General features: G+C 47.4%; 1 protein-coding gene across 1 annotated transcript in view; it reads right to left on the reverse strand.

The window, feature by feature from the left end:
• Positions 1-15,211, reverse strand: part of TMEM244 (transmembrane protein 244) — a 242,930-nt gene that overhangs the window by 78,071 nt on the left and 149,648 nt on the right. The window contains exon 3 of the mRNA XM_078682527.1: positions 12,244-12,317. Within this exon, the coding sequence (XP_078538653.1) occupies positions 12,244-12,317 (74 nt within the window). The remainder of the gene's footprint in view (positions 1-12,243; positions 12,318-15,211) is intronic.

Below are 15,211 nucleotides of genomic sequence, written 5' to 3' on the forward strand. Positions count from 1 at the left end.
TCCACAAGGTGCGCAATGTTCCATTTGCTTTGCGAGGACAACTCTGAACTGGACCGGTTATGTAAGGTCATTGAGCCCATTGAGGTTTTGGAGTGGCTTATCCCTATTGTACATGCAAAAAAAAAAAGGTAACAGCAAGCTACGAATGTGGGTCGACTTAAGGGATTTTAACAGTTTCATATGGGTGGATCGCCATCCTCTTCCCCTCATCAGTGAAATATTAATGAGTGTAAGAGAGGAAAAATGTTACTCTACACTAGACCTATTCAACGCATATCCCCAGATAAGTCTGCATGCTGAGTCCAAGCACCTGACATCATTTATTACACTAGAGGATGCGTATCAATTCAAACGCATGCCCTTCAGTTTGGCATCAGACTTCTCGGTGTTCCAGAGGGCCATGCAGAGTGTACGGAGTGGGTTGTAAAACGTAATGTGCTTCCAATATGATCTTTTGGTGTGGGAGAGAACAATGGAGGGCATGATGCCAAGTTGTAGGAGGTATTGTTGAGTTTGGAGCAAGCAGGTCTAACGACTGCTCTGGACTAATACAAATTAGAGGCGAATGAAGTGCAGTACCTAGGACATTAAACTGAAGGAATTCAACCGAAATGAATTAAACGGAAAGTTAAACCAATTAAGGCAATTGAAAAGGTGCCTGCCCTGCAAGACCAGGAACAATTAAGGTCCTTTTTAGGATTAGCTGAATATTATGCTAAGATCGTCAGAATTGTTGCTGAAAAAGCATATAGTCTGTGAACTTTGTTGAAAAAAGGAGTGCAGTATCTATGGACTGATGAATGCCAGGAATCTTTTGCTGTTATTGAGAAATCTATCCGTGAGGCTCTGATGTTAAAACCTTTTGATCCCAATAAAAAAAAACGTAGTAGTCACTGATGCTAGTGCATACAGTCTGGGTGCTGTTTTAATGCAAGAAACTAAAGGGCGTGAAAGAGCTGTGGCATTTGCATCCCGTCTGTTAAAAGGAGCTGAGCCCTCTAACTCAACAATCGAAAAAGAAGCCTTAGAGTGCTGGTGGGGTATACAATATTTTTTAATGTATGTTTGGGGAAACCAGTTCGAATTATGGACTGATCACAAACCGTTAATAGACTTGTTCACCACCAAGGGTGCTGGGGTGACCACACCCCGTATAGACAAGCGGTTGTATAGATTACAAAAATTCAGATTCACTATATGTTATGTACCTGGAAGCAAAAGTCTAGGTCCAGATTGTTTGTCAAGGCTTCCACCGACGGGCGCGAGAATGTTGAAGATGAGAAATGGGTTGTGGTGGAAGTAAACAAGACAAGCAAGGATGCTATTTGGGAGGACGAATGGAAACTAAAGTTAGTGGAAGACCAGCATATGAATTTGGTTGTGGAAAATATTTAGAGTGGTCTAGGTGTAGGTGAGGACCAAAGAGAAAATCTGAATGAATACCTATCTGTATTGGGTGAGCTTTCAGTATTAAATAGAACTGTATAGAGGAGACACAGGCAATTACTTCCGGAGGGTTTGCGTTGCCGACTGTTAGAACTTTTCTATGAAGGCCATGGGGGAATTTCCGCCATGAAATGCAGAGCATGCATTGATTTTTGGTGACCAGGAATGTATGGAGATGTTGACAGATGTGTGAGGGATTGTGTACCATGTACTTGCAGTGACAAGTCCCATCATGTCATGGAAACTCCCATTGTCCCTAGTGCTTTTCCCAAGCGAGCTTAGGAAAAGTTGACCATTGATATTTGTGGGCCATTTCAGTGTTTAGGCAAGGAAAACAGATATGCCTTTGTATTAATTGACTATTTTTCTAAGTGGCCGGGGGTGATATTCATGAGGGAGATCAAAGGCAATTATGTTATTTCATTCTGTGAAAAGATTTTCAGGAGAGAGGGAAGTCCTGGAACTTTGGTATTGGACAACGGCCCGCAATTTACGTCAGCAGAATTCACAAATTTTCTAAAGATGGAAGACATCAAACACCATCATACTGCTGTGTATCATCCAGGAAAACCATTTAGTAGAAAGGTTCTACCGTGTTTTGGGTCAGAGTGTACAGTTAGCATTGTGTGCGGAGCTGGAATGCAAAAGAGAAATTAAAAATATGTTGTGTAGTTACAGAACCACGCCACACTCTGTCACAGGTGAAACTGCATTTTTCTTACTGAAAGGAAGAGCAGTATGTATCACAGCTGTCCCAGCGTGGATGGAATGGACTGTGTAGGATAAAGTGGATCTGGAGTCATTGGGAAAGAGTTAGTGACTACCAATATCAGTATGTACATAGACACAAATTAAGGGTAACAAAGTCACGGGTCTTTAGGAAAGCAGAGGGAGCAAGAATTCTTAAGAAAAGCCATAAGAAGGGTTCTTGCAGGTGGTCCTGTTCCAAACAAGTCAGAGATGTGAAGGGGAATAATGTTTTGTTAGAAGGGAAATGGTGGAATGCAAGGATGTTGGCCAAGTGCCCTGCTCTTGAACCCAAGTTGTTGAGTGGGGACTGTCAGTATAAGAATGGCATGCGGAGTAATGATGGTCAGTCTAAGAGTGTGGGTCGTTTGATTCCCAATCAGGATGACAGTCTATCTGGGAGTGGATGCCATTGGATGCCCAATCAGTGTGCAACCCGAGTTGTTCCTCCGTGGATCAGAAGACCACCTAAATGTCTGGAAGATTTTGTTGGTACCTAATATCTGGTTGCTTCTGTGAGTTTCTTGCGTGAAGGTCATGCTCGAAGTATGATTAATTTATTTTTCCAGGTTCAGTGTTGCTATTCCCTTTCTCTCCTGTATCTATTTATGTATGATTTCATTGTTCATATCATTGTTCTGAGTTTTAGCTATATAAGTTCTACACATGTTATGTTCTTTTAGTTGTTGTAAAAAAAAAGATATGTTGTGATGTGTATGAATTGTTATGGGGTTCTGGAAATGGGAGTGGAGGCGGATATTTGCCAGGGTTTGATCGTTTTTACTGAATTTAATAAAACCTTTCCTTACCATCATCTATCATTTTTTGGATCAGATTCTGGCTATAGTGAAAATGATGGAGGAGAATTAGATAACAATATAGATAGAATTTACAACATTTTGGTCTGCCCTGTTCCCATGATGCACTGGGCCAGGGACAGACTAATTTGCATATAGCCAGGTTCTGAGCTGGGATGGGGCAGTGAGCTAAATAACGGTGATGGATCAAGCCCTGATCTTTGGACTGGGTAAGAGTGGTCTGCTTAATTCAGACACTCTGTTCATCACCACCCCCTTTTCTGAATCGTTTTTGGCCACTATAGGTGTGGCAGGGTATACTCAGACATGAGTCCCTTGCTCACTGCTCCATCAGGATTCAAGCAAGCCGGGCCGACGAGGCTGAAATGCCAGAAACCGGTCCCCGGTAGCTTGTCTCCTTTCTGGTGAAGAATTGGCTTGGTAGTTTGGTCGGCCCTGTTCCCATGATGCACTGGGCCAGGGACAGACTAATTTGCATATAGCCAGGTTCTGAGCTGGGATGGGGCAGTGAGCTAAATAACGGTGATGGATCAAGCCCTGATCTTTGGACTGGGTAAGAGTGGTCTGCTTAATTCAGACACTCTGTTCATCACCACCCCCTTTTCTGAATCGTTTTTGGCCACTATAGGTGTGGCAGGGTATACTCAGACATGAGTCCCTTGCTCACTACTCCATCAGGATTCAAGCAGGCCGGGCCGACGAGGCTGAAATGCCAGAAACCGGTCCCTGGTAGCTTGTCTCCTTTCTGGTGAAGAATTGGCTTGGTAGTTTGGTCGGCCCTGTTCCCATGATGCACTGGGCCAGGGACAGACTAATTTGCATATAGCCAGGTTCTGAGCTGGGATGGGGCAGTGAGCTAAATAACGGTGATGGATCAAGCCCTGATCTTTGGACTGGGTAAGAGTGGTCTGCTTAATTCAGACACTCTGTTCATCACCACCCCCTTTTCTGAATCGTTTTTGGCCACTATAGGTGTGGCAGGGTATACTCAGACATGAGTCCCTTGCTCACTGCTCCATCAGGATTCAAGCAAGCCGGGCCGACGAGGCTGAAATGCCAGAAACCGGTCCCCGGTAGCTTGTCTCCTTTCTGGTGAAGAATTGGCTTGGTAGTTTGGTCTGCCCTGTTCCCATGATGCACTGGGCCAGGGACAGACTAATTTGCATATAGCCAGGTTCTGAGCTGGGATGGGGCAGTGAGCTAAATAACGGTGATGGATCAAGCCCTGATCTTTGGACTGGGTAAGAGTGGTCTGCTTAATTCAGACACTCTGTTCATCACCACCCCCTTTTCTGAATCGTTTTTGGCCACTATAGGTGTGGCAGGGTATACTCAGACATGAGTCCCTTGCTCACTACTCCATCAGGATTCAAGCAAGCCGGGCCGACGAGGCTGAAATGCCAGAAACCGGTCCCCGGTAGCTTGTCTCCTTTCTGGTGAAGAATTGGCTTGGTAGTTTGGTCTGCCCTGTTCCCATGATGCACTGGGCCAGGGACAGACTAATTTGCATATAGCCAGGTTCTGAGCTGGGATAGGGCAGTGAGCTAAATAACGGTGATGGATCAAGCCCTGATCTTTGGACTGGGTAAGAGTGGTCTGCTTAATTCAGACACTCTGTTCATCACCACCCCCTTTTCTGAATCGTTTTTGGCCACTATAGGTGTGGCAGGGTATACTCAGACTTGAGTCCCTTGCTCACTGCTCCATCAGGATTCAAGCAAGCCGGGTCGACGAGGCTGAAATGCCAGAAACCGGTCCCCGGTAGCTTGTCTCCTTTCTGGTGAAGAATTGGCTTGGTAGTTTGGTCTGCCCTGTTCCCATGATGCACTGGGCCAGGGACAGACTAATTTGCATATAGCCAGGTTCTGAGCTGGGATGGGGCAGTGAGCTAAATAACGGTGATGGATCAAGCCCTGATCTTTGGACTGGGTAAGAGTGGTCTGCTTAATTCAGACACTCTGTTCATCACCACCCCCTTTTCTGAATCGTTTTTGGCCACTATAGGTGTGGCAGGGTATACTCAGACATGAGTCCCTTGCTCACTGCTCCATCAGGATTCAAGCAAGCCGGGCCGACGAGGCTGAAATGCCAGAAACCGGTCCCCGGTAGCTTGTCTCCTTTCTGGTGAAGAATTGGCTTGATAGTTTGGTCTGCCCTGTTCCCATGATGCACTGGGCCAGGGACAGACTAATTGGCATATAGCCAGGTTCTGAGCTGGGATGGGGCAGTGAGCTAAATAACGGTGATGGATCAAGCCCTGATCTTTGGACTGGGTAAGAGTGGTCTGCTTAATTCAGACACTCTGTTCATCACCACCCCCTTTTCTGAATCGTTTTTGGCCACTATAGGTGTGGCAGGGTATACTCAGACATGAGTCCCTTGCTCACTGCTCCATCAGGATTCAAGCAAGCCGGGCCGACGAGGCTGAAATGCCAGAAACCGGTCCCCGGTAGCTTGTCTCCTTTCTGGTGAAGAATTGGCTTGGTAGTTTGGTCTGCCCTGTTCCCATGATGCACTGGGCCAGGGACAGACTAATTTGCATATAGCCAGGTTCTGAGCTGGGATGGGGCAGTGAGCTAAATAACGGTGATGGATCAAGCCCTGATCTTTGGACTGGGTAAGAGTGGTCTGCTTAATTCAGACACTCTGTTCATCACCACCCCCTTTTCTGAATCGTTTTTGGCCACTATAGGTGTGGCAGGGTATACTCAGACATGAGTCTCTTGCTCACTGCTCCATCAGGATTCAAGCAAGCCGGGCCGACGAGGCTGAAATGCCAGAAACCGGTCCCCGGTAGCTTGTCTCCTTTCTGGTGAAGAATTGGCTTGGTAGTTTGGTCTGCCCTGTTCCCATGATGCACTGGGCCAGGGACAGACTAATTTGCATATAGCCAGGTTCTGAGCTGCGATGGGGCAGTGAGCTAAATAACGGTGATGGATCAAGCCCTGATCTTTGGACTGGGTAAGAGTGGTCTGCTTAATTCAGACACTCTGTTCATCACCACCCCCTTTTCTGAATCGTTTTTGGCCACTATAGGTGTGGCAGGGTATACTCAGACATGAGTCCCTTGCTCACTGCTCCATCAGGATTCAAGCAAGCCGGGCCGACGAGGCTGAAATGCCAGAGACCGGTCCCCGGTAGCTTGTCTCCTTTCTGGTGAAGAATTGGCTTGGTAGTTTGGTCTGCCCTGTTCCCATGATGCACTGGGCCAGGGACAGACTAATTTGCATATAGCCAGGTTCTGAGCTGGGATGGGGCAGTGAGCTAAATAACGGTGATGGATCAAGCCCTGATCTTTGTACTGGGTAAGAGTGGTCTGCTTAATTCAGACACTCTGTTCATCACCACCCCCTTTTCTGAATCGTTTTTGGCCACTATAGGTGTGGCAGGGTATACTCAGACATGAGTCCCTTGCTCACTGCTCCATCAGGATTCAAGCAAGCCGGGCCGACGAGGCTGAAATGCCAGAAACCGGTCCCCGGTAGCTTGTCTCCTTTCTGGTGAAGAATTGGCTTGGTAGTTTGGTCTGCCCTGTTCCCATGATGCACTGGGCCAGGGACAGACTAATTTGCATATAGCCAGGTTCTGAGCTGGGATGGGGCAGTGAGCTAAATAACGGTGATGGATCAAGCCCTGATCTTTGGACTGGGTAAGAGTGGTCTGCTTAATTCAGACACTCTGTTCATCACCACCCCCTTTTCTGAATCGTTTTTGGCCACTATAGGTGTGGCAGGGTATACTCAGACATGAGTCCCTTGCTCACTGCTCCATCAGGATTCAAGCAAGCCGGGCCGACGAGGCTGAAATGCCAGAAACCGGTCCCCGGTAGCTTGTCTCCTTTCTGGTGAAGAATTGGCTTGGTAGTTTGGTCTGCCCTGTTCCCATGATGCACTGGGCCAGGGACAGACTAATTTGCATATAGCCAGGTTCTGAGCTGGGATGCGGCAGTGAGCTAAATAACGGTGATGGATCAAGCCCTGATCTTTGGACTGGGTAAGAGTGGTCTGCTTAATTCAGACACTCTGTTCATCACCACCCCCTTTTCTGAATCGTTTTTGGCCACTATAGGTGTGGCAGGGTATACTCAGACATGAGTCCCTTGCTCACTGCTCCATCAGGATTCAAGCAAGCCGGGCCGACGAGGCTGAAATGCCAGAAACCGGTCCCCGGTAGCTTGTCTCCTTTCTGGTGAAGAATTGGCTTGGTAGTTTGGTCTGCCCTGTTCCCATGATGCACTGGGCCAGGGACAGACTAATTTGCATATAGCCAGGTTCTGAGCTGGGATGCGGCAGTGAGCTAAATAACGGTGATGGATCAAGCCCTGATCTTTGGACTGGGTAAGAGTGGTCTGCTTAATTCAGACACTCTGTTCATCACCACCCCCTTTTCTGAATCGTTTTTGGCCACTATAGGTGTGGCAGGGTATACTCAGACATGAGTCCCTTGCTCACTGCTCCATCAGGATTCAAGCAAGCCGGGCCGACGAGGCTGAAATGCCAGAGACCGGTCCCCGGTAGCTTGTCTCCTTTCTGGTGAAGAATTGGCTTGGTAGTTTGGTCTGCCCTGTTCCCATGATGCACTGGGCCAGGGACAGACTAATTTGCATATAGCCAGGTTCTGAGCTGGGATGGGGCAGTGAGCTAAATAACGGTGATGGATCAAGCCCTGATCTTTGTACTGGGTAAGAGTGGTCTGCTTAATTCAGACACTCTGTTCATCACCACCCCCTTTTCTGAATCGTTTTTGGCCACTATAGGTGTGGCAGGGTATACTCAGACATGAGTCCCTTGCTCACTGCTCCATCAGGATTCAAGCAAGCCGGGCCGACGAGGCTGAAATGCCAGAAACCGGTCCCCGGTAGCTTGTCTCCTTTCTGGTGAAGAATTGGCTTGGTAGTTTGGTCTGCCCTGTTCCCATGATGCACTGGGCCAGGGACAGACTAATTTGCATATAGCCAGGTTCTGAGCTGGGATGGGGCAGTGAGCTAAATAACGGTGATGGATCAAGCCCTGATCTTTGGACTGGGTAAGAGTGGTCTGCTTAATTCAGACACTCTGTTCATCACCACCCCCTTTTCTGAATCGTTTTTGGCCACTATAGGTGTGGCAGGGTATACTCAGACATGAGTCCCTTGCTCACTGCTCCATCAGGATTCAAGCAAGCCGGGCCGACGAGGCTGAAATGCCAGAAACCGGTCCCCGGTAGCTTGTCTCCTTTCTGGTGAAGAATTGGCTTGGTAGTTTGGTCTGCCCTGTTCCCATGATGCACTGGGCCAGGGACAGACTAATTTGCATATAGCCAGGTTCTGAGCTGGGATGCGGCAGTGAGCTAAATAACGGTGATGGATCAAGCCCTGATCTTTGGACTGGGTAAGAGTGGTCTGCTTAATTCAGACACTCTGTTCATCACCACCCCCTTTTCTGAATCGTTTTTGGCCACTATAGGTGTGGCAGGGTATACTCAGACATGAGTCCCTTGCTCACTGCTCCATCAGGATTCAAGCAAGCCGGGCCGACGAGGCTGAAATGCCAGAAACCGGTCCCCGGTAGCTTGTCTCCTTTCTGGTGAAGAATTGGCTTGGTAATTTGGTCTGCCCTGTTCCCATGATGCACTGGGCCAGGGACAGACTAATTTGCATATAGCCAGGTTCTGAGCTGGGATGGGGCAGTGAGCTAAATAACGGTGATGGATCAAGCCCTGATATTTGGACTGGGTAAGAGTGGTCTGCTTAATTCAGACACTCTGTTCATCACCACCCCCTTTTCTGAATCGTTTTTGGCCACTATAGGTGTGGCAGGGTATACTCAGACATGAGTCCCTTGCTCACTGCTCCATCAGGATTCCAGCAAGCCGGGCCGACGAGGCTGAAATGCCAGAAACCGGTCCCCGGTAGCTTGTCTCCTTTCTGGTGAAGAATTGGCTTGGTAGTTTGGTCTGCCCTGTTCCCATGATGCACTGGGCCAGGGACAGACTAATTTGCATATAGCCAGGTTCTGAGCTGGGATGGGGCAGTGAGCTAAATAACGGTGATGGATCAAGCCCTGGTCTTTGGACTGGGTAAGAGTGGTTTGCTTAATTCAGACACTCTGTTCATCACCACCCCCTTTTCTGAATCGCAGAGATAATGAGGCTGCAGCTGCCAATTGTTAACATTAAAAGGAATGTGCTCTCAAAGGTACTCCTCCCAGCCATACCCACATCAGAACACATTCTGCCATTCAACAAGGCCTAGCTGGATACGGTGATGGAACCCTCGGAAAAGCCTACCTTTGCACCAGCAGTCAAGAGAATGATGGCAAGGAGCTACCACCCAGCACCAGGAGACCCTCACTTCTTATATACGAATAGTCACTAGAAAGTCTTTTCATTCAAGCATCCTGCTCCCCTTGGCATTTGATGGGCAGCTTCAGTTTTCCACCTTCTGACCAGTTTGTCAAAATGGTTGGAATCTTGATAGAACAAAACCTTTTCAGCAGGCAGTACGGACCTCAAGTCCCTCAATGCCACCTGTCTCTTGGCGCATTATACACATGTCTTATGGGACATGGCCCAACTGGTCTTCCTGATGTCCAAGAAGACATGAGAGCTCACTTCAAGGCAGGGTCCACCGCCTGTTTTGTCGCTTTTGAGAATTCTCAAGATTTTCCTTTTGCCAGAGCCAGTACTTTCAGCCCCAGGTCCAGCAGCCACAAGACCCATTAGTCAGGCACTAAAGAGACAGAGCTCGAGGTAAGAGCTGTGGATCCCTCCAGTTCATCTTACTCCCTGCACAACCAGTAGAACAGGTCTAGTTTGCTTCTCCAAACCCACATGGAGTTTGTGGGAGGCTGGTGTTCTTCTTCCTACCAGACTGGAAGACCATTACTTCAGACCAGTGGGTCCTTTAAATTATAGAAAGGGAGTACACCCCGCCCTTACTCCAGGATCCACCCCATCCATCCCTCACTGCTATCCTTCCTTTCTTTCTTCCACTAGACCATCTCTCTATCGTGCAGCTAAACATGGAAGCACTTGTCTTGAATGGAGCTGTGAAGTTAGTGCCAAAGCACAAAATGTTACTACCATCATTTCCTTGTTGCCAAGAAGGACGGTGGTCTTTGTCTGATCTTCAGCGCTTCTCCCTATGCGCGCCACTTGAGCTGCCATTCAGACCACACCTCTCCCAGTCAAAGGAAAATGGTGCTGCACCCCAGTCTCTTAGGCCTCCACCATAATGCCTGGAGACTGAACAAGGGATATAGAAGCTCCTTTCAGCTGCAACCAGATGTGGTTGACATAATCAGATCAGCTCAGCTCATCACCCCTCCACAAAATCTTTTAATTTAGGGAGATGTAACCTTTTTATTTTGTGGTGTGCAGCCAACAGCATAGACCCTCTTCAGGCTTATTTGTGAACAAATCCTAGATTTCACACTCTTCCTAGCTCAGAGAGGGTGTGAAGTCTGCACCATAAAGGGATTTTGACTGCGTTTTCTGCTTTCCTGGCTCCCAGACCAGCCTTTCCTGTTCATATCCCTATCCAGATGCATTTTCTGAAGTTGTGACTAATTTGTATCCGCCAACACTCTTTATTGTGCCCCAGTGGGATCCTAACCCTGTGTTGATGTTTTGAAAAGGTCTCCATTTGAACCCCTTCACAGTTGCCAATTGGGGATGTTAACATTCAAGACAGTGTTTTGGATAGCAATTACCTTAGCAAGACAGGTCAATGAATTACAGAGGCCTTGATTTCTCGTCCGCTATTCACCTAATTGTTTCCTTACAAGTTGGTGTTGTGAACTAGAGCCGATTTCCTTCCTACTGTGGCATCTCCATTTCGGTCACCTTACTGACTATCTACCTCCTACAAAGAAGGAGCAGCTTTATAGGTTGGACTCTAGGCCGGTGCTCAGTTTCTACCTCGACCTCACCAAGGATATATGACTTGAAGACGAGCTCTTTGTTAGGTACTGCGGTCTCAAGAAAGGCAAGGCAGTTCAGAAGCGGGCATTGTCCAGATGAAGCATCCTCCGCATTGGCCAAGAAACTGGAAGGGCTCAGAGCTCATTCCACTAGAGCCAAATCTTCAACATCTGCTCTTGCCAGAGGTGTTCCTATTGCAGAAATCTACAAGGCTGCTACGTGGGCATCCCGAACACCTTCATTAAGTGTTATTGTAAGGTGCGCAAGAATGGTAATTCCACCAGATCATTCTGCAGGACTGCCTCATTTAACCACCCATAAACTCTCCTCCTGAAAAGGATACTGCTTTGGAATCTATTCAACTGCTGAGGAATCTGCTGAAAGAAGCATCCTTCAGAGGAAAAAGTTACTTGCCTCACTAATGATCTTTCCATTGGATACTCTTTCTATTTTCAGATTACTAACCGTTCCCAACCACTTCCCCATTTGATGGATGTGTTATAGGGTAAGTTAATAAGTTCCCAATTCAAGTCTGGTACTGCACTGCCTAATGTCCATGCCAGTCCACCCGCTCACCTCGTAGACTTGGAAAAAATTGATGGAAAATTATGTTATTGCACTGGGGTGGGACGATATGGATTTGGCAAGGCAATCTGATGTCACTTCTGGCGTCAATACAAATCCAGCGCCCCAAACCAGCAACTTGAGAACTTAGAACTTTTCCAGATCCAGTCTGGTTCCTTGGGTTATTATACAGGTGGTGACTCTGTAGTTATATAGACAAACCACCCGAAAGATAGTTAATGCAGGTAAGTAACTTTTTCTTATTGTATAGTTTGCATAAACGGTTTACAGCCTTAAAAAAGTATAAAAGGACAAACCACAAGCTTCCTGTTTTGAGTGTACTCATTTCAATGTGAAAAATAAAAGACTCAAGAAAAGTATAAACAACAGATGTTGGTTTTTGTGTGTATGAGAACTCAAGTAGATTGATGAACAGATATCCTGCATCATTGTTTTTCGGTGTGTAGCTAATACCTGCTGAAACTCATTGCGAAATATTCTGGGCATATTTCTGATATCTGGGAACAACAGGGTTTCGACGTAGTTTTGCATCTGATCACTATTTAGATACACACTTGAGGTAGTGAGGAAAAGCTGGTTTGCAGGAGGACGTGCATGATTGGCTATGCTATATATATATGTGTGGTTTTAGCTTTTCTACATCGAGTTGTACTTATTCTGAAACAGGGGACCTAGGGGCAGTGCTTGAACCCCTTCACCTTTAGTACGTAGTTCGTTGCTGGCACAGAGCAGGTGCATTTCTTACCCAGATATTTTGAGTGTGAGTCAGACAGATCTGTCTTGAAGTCGAATGGAATGAGTCCATCAAATGTGTCAAGTCTGGTGACAAAAGAAAAAACTTTGTTAACCGAAGAACACTGGCATCACTCACACATAGTGATGGAAACAAAATTGTAATAACAATCTATCTGCAAATATAACCGATTATAGAACATTAAAGCATTTTTCATTTGACCCAACTTCTTCTGCATCTTTATCTATGCACTCTGTTTCTCTGCTGCCTGACACTTTTCGTATAATGCACTTATCATATTTACGTTTTTCTGTTCACCAAGGTTTTTTAGGACAATGCCAAAGAGCCAATTCAGCCTCCAGTTGGAATTTTAGGGCCTGGTCCATAATTTATCTATGTAGCATATCTCGCACATATTCGAGAACTCTTCTTCCATTGTCTCGTCTATTTATAGGCAGTAATTTGAGACCTCGGTTAGTATGTGGTATTTTTGTTACAGCAGCAGATTCGTCCTCCTGGACGCACGCCTAAACGGCAATCATATCATAATAGGTTGCATTTACACAGCTAACACAACCTAAATTCCTACAGCGACTTTCTCTCAGCATGGCCAAATGGACACACATCCTGCGGCTATTAGGGGAGTACTTTAATGTGGTTCTGGATGCTGCATGGGACTGCTCTCACCCACTGCTTCCCAACACCTCCACTGTTACTAATGCCAGGAGTCAACAGGGCTGGCTATGCCACTGGCCAAGACAGCAATCTGGCACCATTACAACCCAGGCATCAGACTGTACTCCTTCTACTCCCTGGTCCACAGGGTCTACACACGCTTGGCCCGAATAGTTTGCTCCCAATCTCTTTACCCCACCATCTCCTCACCATGCTGTCTTAGCAGGGAACTTTCTGATCATAACCGACTATTACTGAGCCTCCACTGGAATAGGACATCTTCCCCAGTCCCCACCTGGTGGCACCAGCCCTCTGTCCTCAAGGACCTTCCATTACAAGACACACCGGCTAATAAAATCCAAACCAGTTTTTTTTTACAATAATGTGGGCACAGCTTATTCCCCGGCTGTGGAGTGGGAGGTCTTTAAGGTGGTGGTCAGACGCGAGTGTACATAAATGTTACTAAGGGTCAGACCAACCATCTTCAAAGACTTGGAGACAGCCTAGTGGGAATACATAGACACAGAGAGGTGGGCAACCTCAACTCCACATCTTCTGCCATCTCTTGTTCTCCTCTCGGAGATGGAGGTGCAGTTATTAGAGCACCTCCGACTGTGCCACGTACTCCGCCAGGACGCATCTGGAGGAAGACAAGTCAGGAAGGTTATGGCCTGGTAGGTTTGCAGAGACATATGTCAACCACCTGTGACCGAAATCCGAGGCCCGCATGGGGGCCAACTGTACTCACAGCAAGCTCTACATGATGCTTTCACAGCTTATTATGTGGATCTCTACCACCTCCGTCAGAGTGCCCCGCCCCTGACCATCAAGCATTTTTTATACCGGCTCATCCGCTTACACTCACCCCAGAACAGTGGGGTGACCTGGGTGCCCCGTTCACTACCCAGGAGATGAAGGCAGCAATCATGGCACTGGCATCTGCCAAATCACCTGGGACAGACGGTTTCCCGGACACATTTTACAAAGCCTTCCACGGCCTACTAGCCCCCAAGCTACTCCGACTAAATGAAACAGCGCTAGTGACCGGGAATCTTCCTGACACACTTCGGGAGGCTTGCATAGTGTTATTACTGAAGCCAGGTAAAGACCCATTGGGTATTACATCGTGTTGCCCCCATTGCAGCATTAAACAGCCTATAAAATCTTGAGTACGACATTAACCAAAGAGTTCAACAGGTTTTACCATGCTTGATCCATAGGAACCAGAACGGATTCAACCTGGGGAGAAATACCTCACTGTGTCCCCAGTGGCTTTTCCGGATCAAGGAGGAGGCACAAAGTAGAAGGCCCAGGGTGACAGCACTGTGCTGGATAGCCATAAAGCATTTGATTCCCTCAACTAGGATTATCTCTTTGCGGTTCAGGCAAAATTTGGCCTTAGCCCCTACGTCACCAAGCTGATCTGACTATTATATCATTTCCCCACGGCTAGAACTCGCTTAGGTGGTTCCATCTCCGAACCTATAATGGTCAAAAGCGGCACCAGACAGGGTTGTCCCCTTTCACACATCCTATTTCTTGAACCTGGACAGAGGGCAGACTGGGGGATTCCCCTGTCAGACAGCGCCCACACTATTTCTCTTTATGCAGATTATGTTCTCCTCTATCTCCAGGATATCACTTCCAACCTCACCCCTGTTGCTTTCCTCCTGGCATCATTTGGCCAAGTGTCTCGATTGACAGCCAGCGGGGCATGTCTTGCCTCTTCCCCATAGTGCCAGCAGCTGTACCAAAAGAAGTGAACCAAGGGATGAGGGTTGGGGTGCAAACACTTGGAGCCCACTGTGGTCTGCTACTTGGGGGTTCTGGTATATCACATTACCCCAGATGTGTTGGAGGGCAATGTGTCTGCAGTGGTCACCTCCATCAGGTCATAGATCTCTTTTTGGATATCCATCCCTCTGTCAGTGGCAGGCCAAGTTGCGATTCCAAGATGGTGAGCCTCCCCAGTCTCCTACATTATTTTACAAATCTTCCAGTTTCGCACCCTATATTATTCTTTCAAGGGCTCAGGGTCCTCTTGGGACCTGTGCCTGCATAAATCACGCAAACAAATGGCTTTGGACAGATTTCAGCTTCCCAAGGAGTAAGGAGGCCTTGGGGCCCCCAACTTTGAGCACTAGTATGAAGTGGCCCAGCTGCAGTGGCTGTCCTACTGGTTGTCGAGACGGTTTTTGGATGACATGGGGCCTGCTGACCCTCCCCCACCAAAGGATCCCTACTCCAGCTTAAACACGCTGGCACCGGTCTTCCTCTGGACTTGCCTCTCCTTCCAAGGTAGGCT

The sequence above is a fragment of the Lissotriton helveticus genome, chromosome 3_1, assembly GCF_964261635.1.
Source record: "Lissotriton helveticus chromosome 3_1, aLisHel1.1, whole genome shotgun sequence".
NCBI lineage: Eukaryota > Metazoa > Chordata > Amphibia > Caudata > Salamandridae > Lissotriton > Lissotriton helveticus.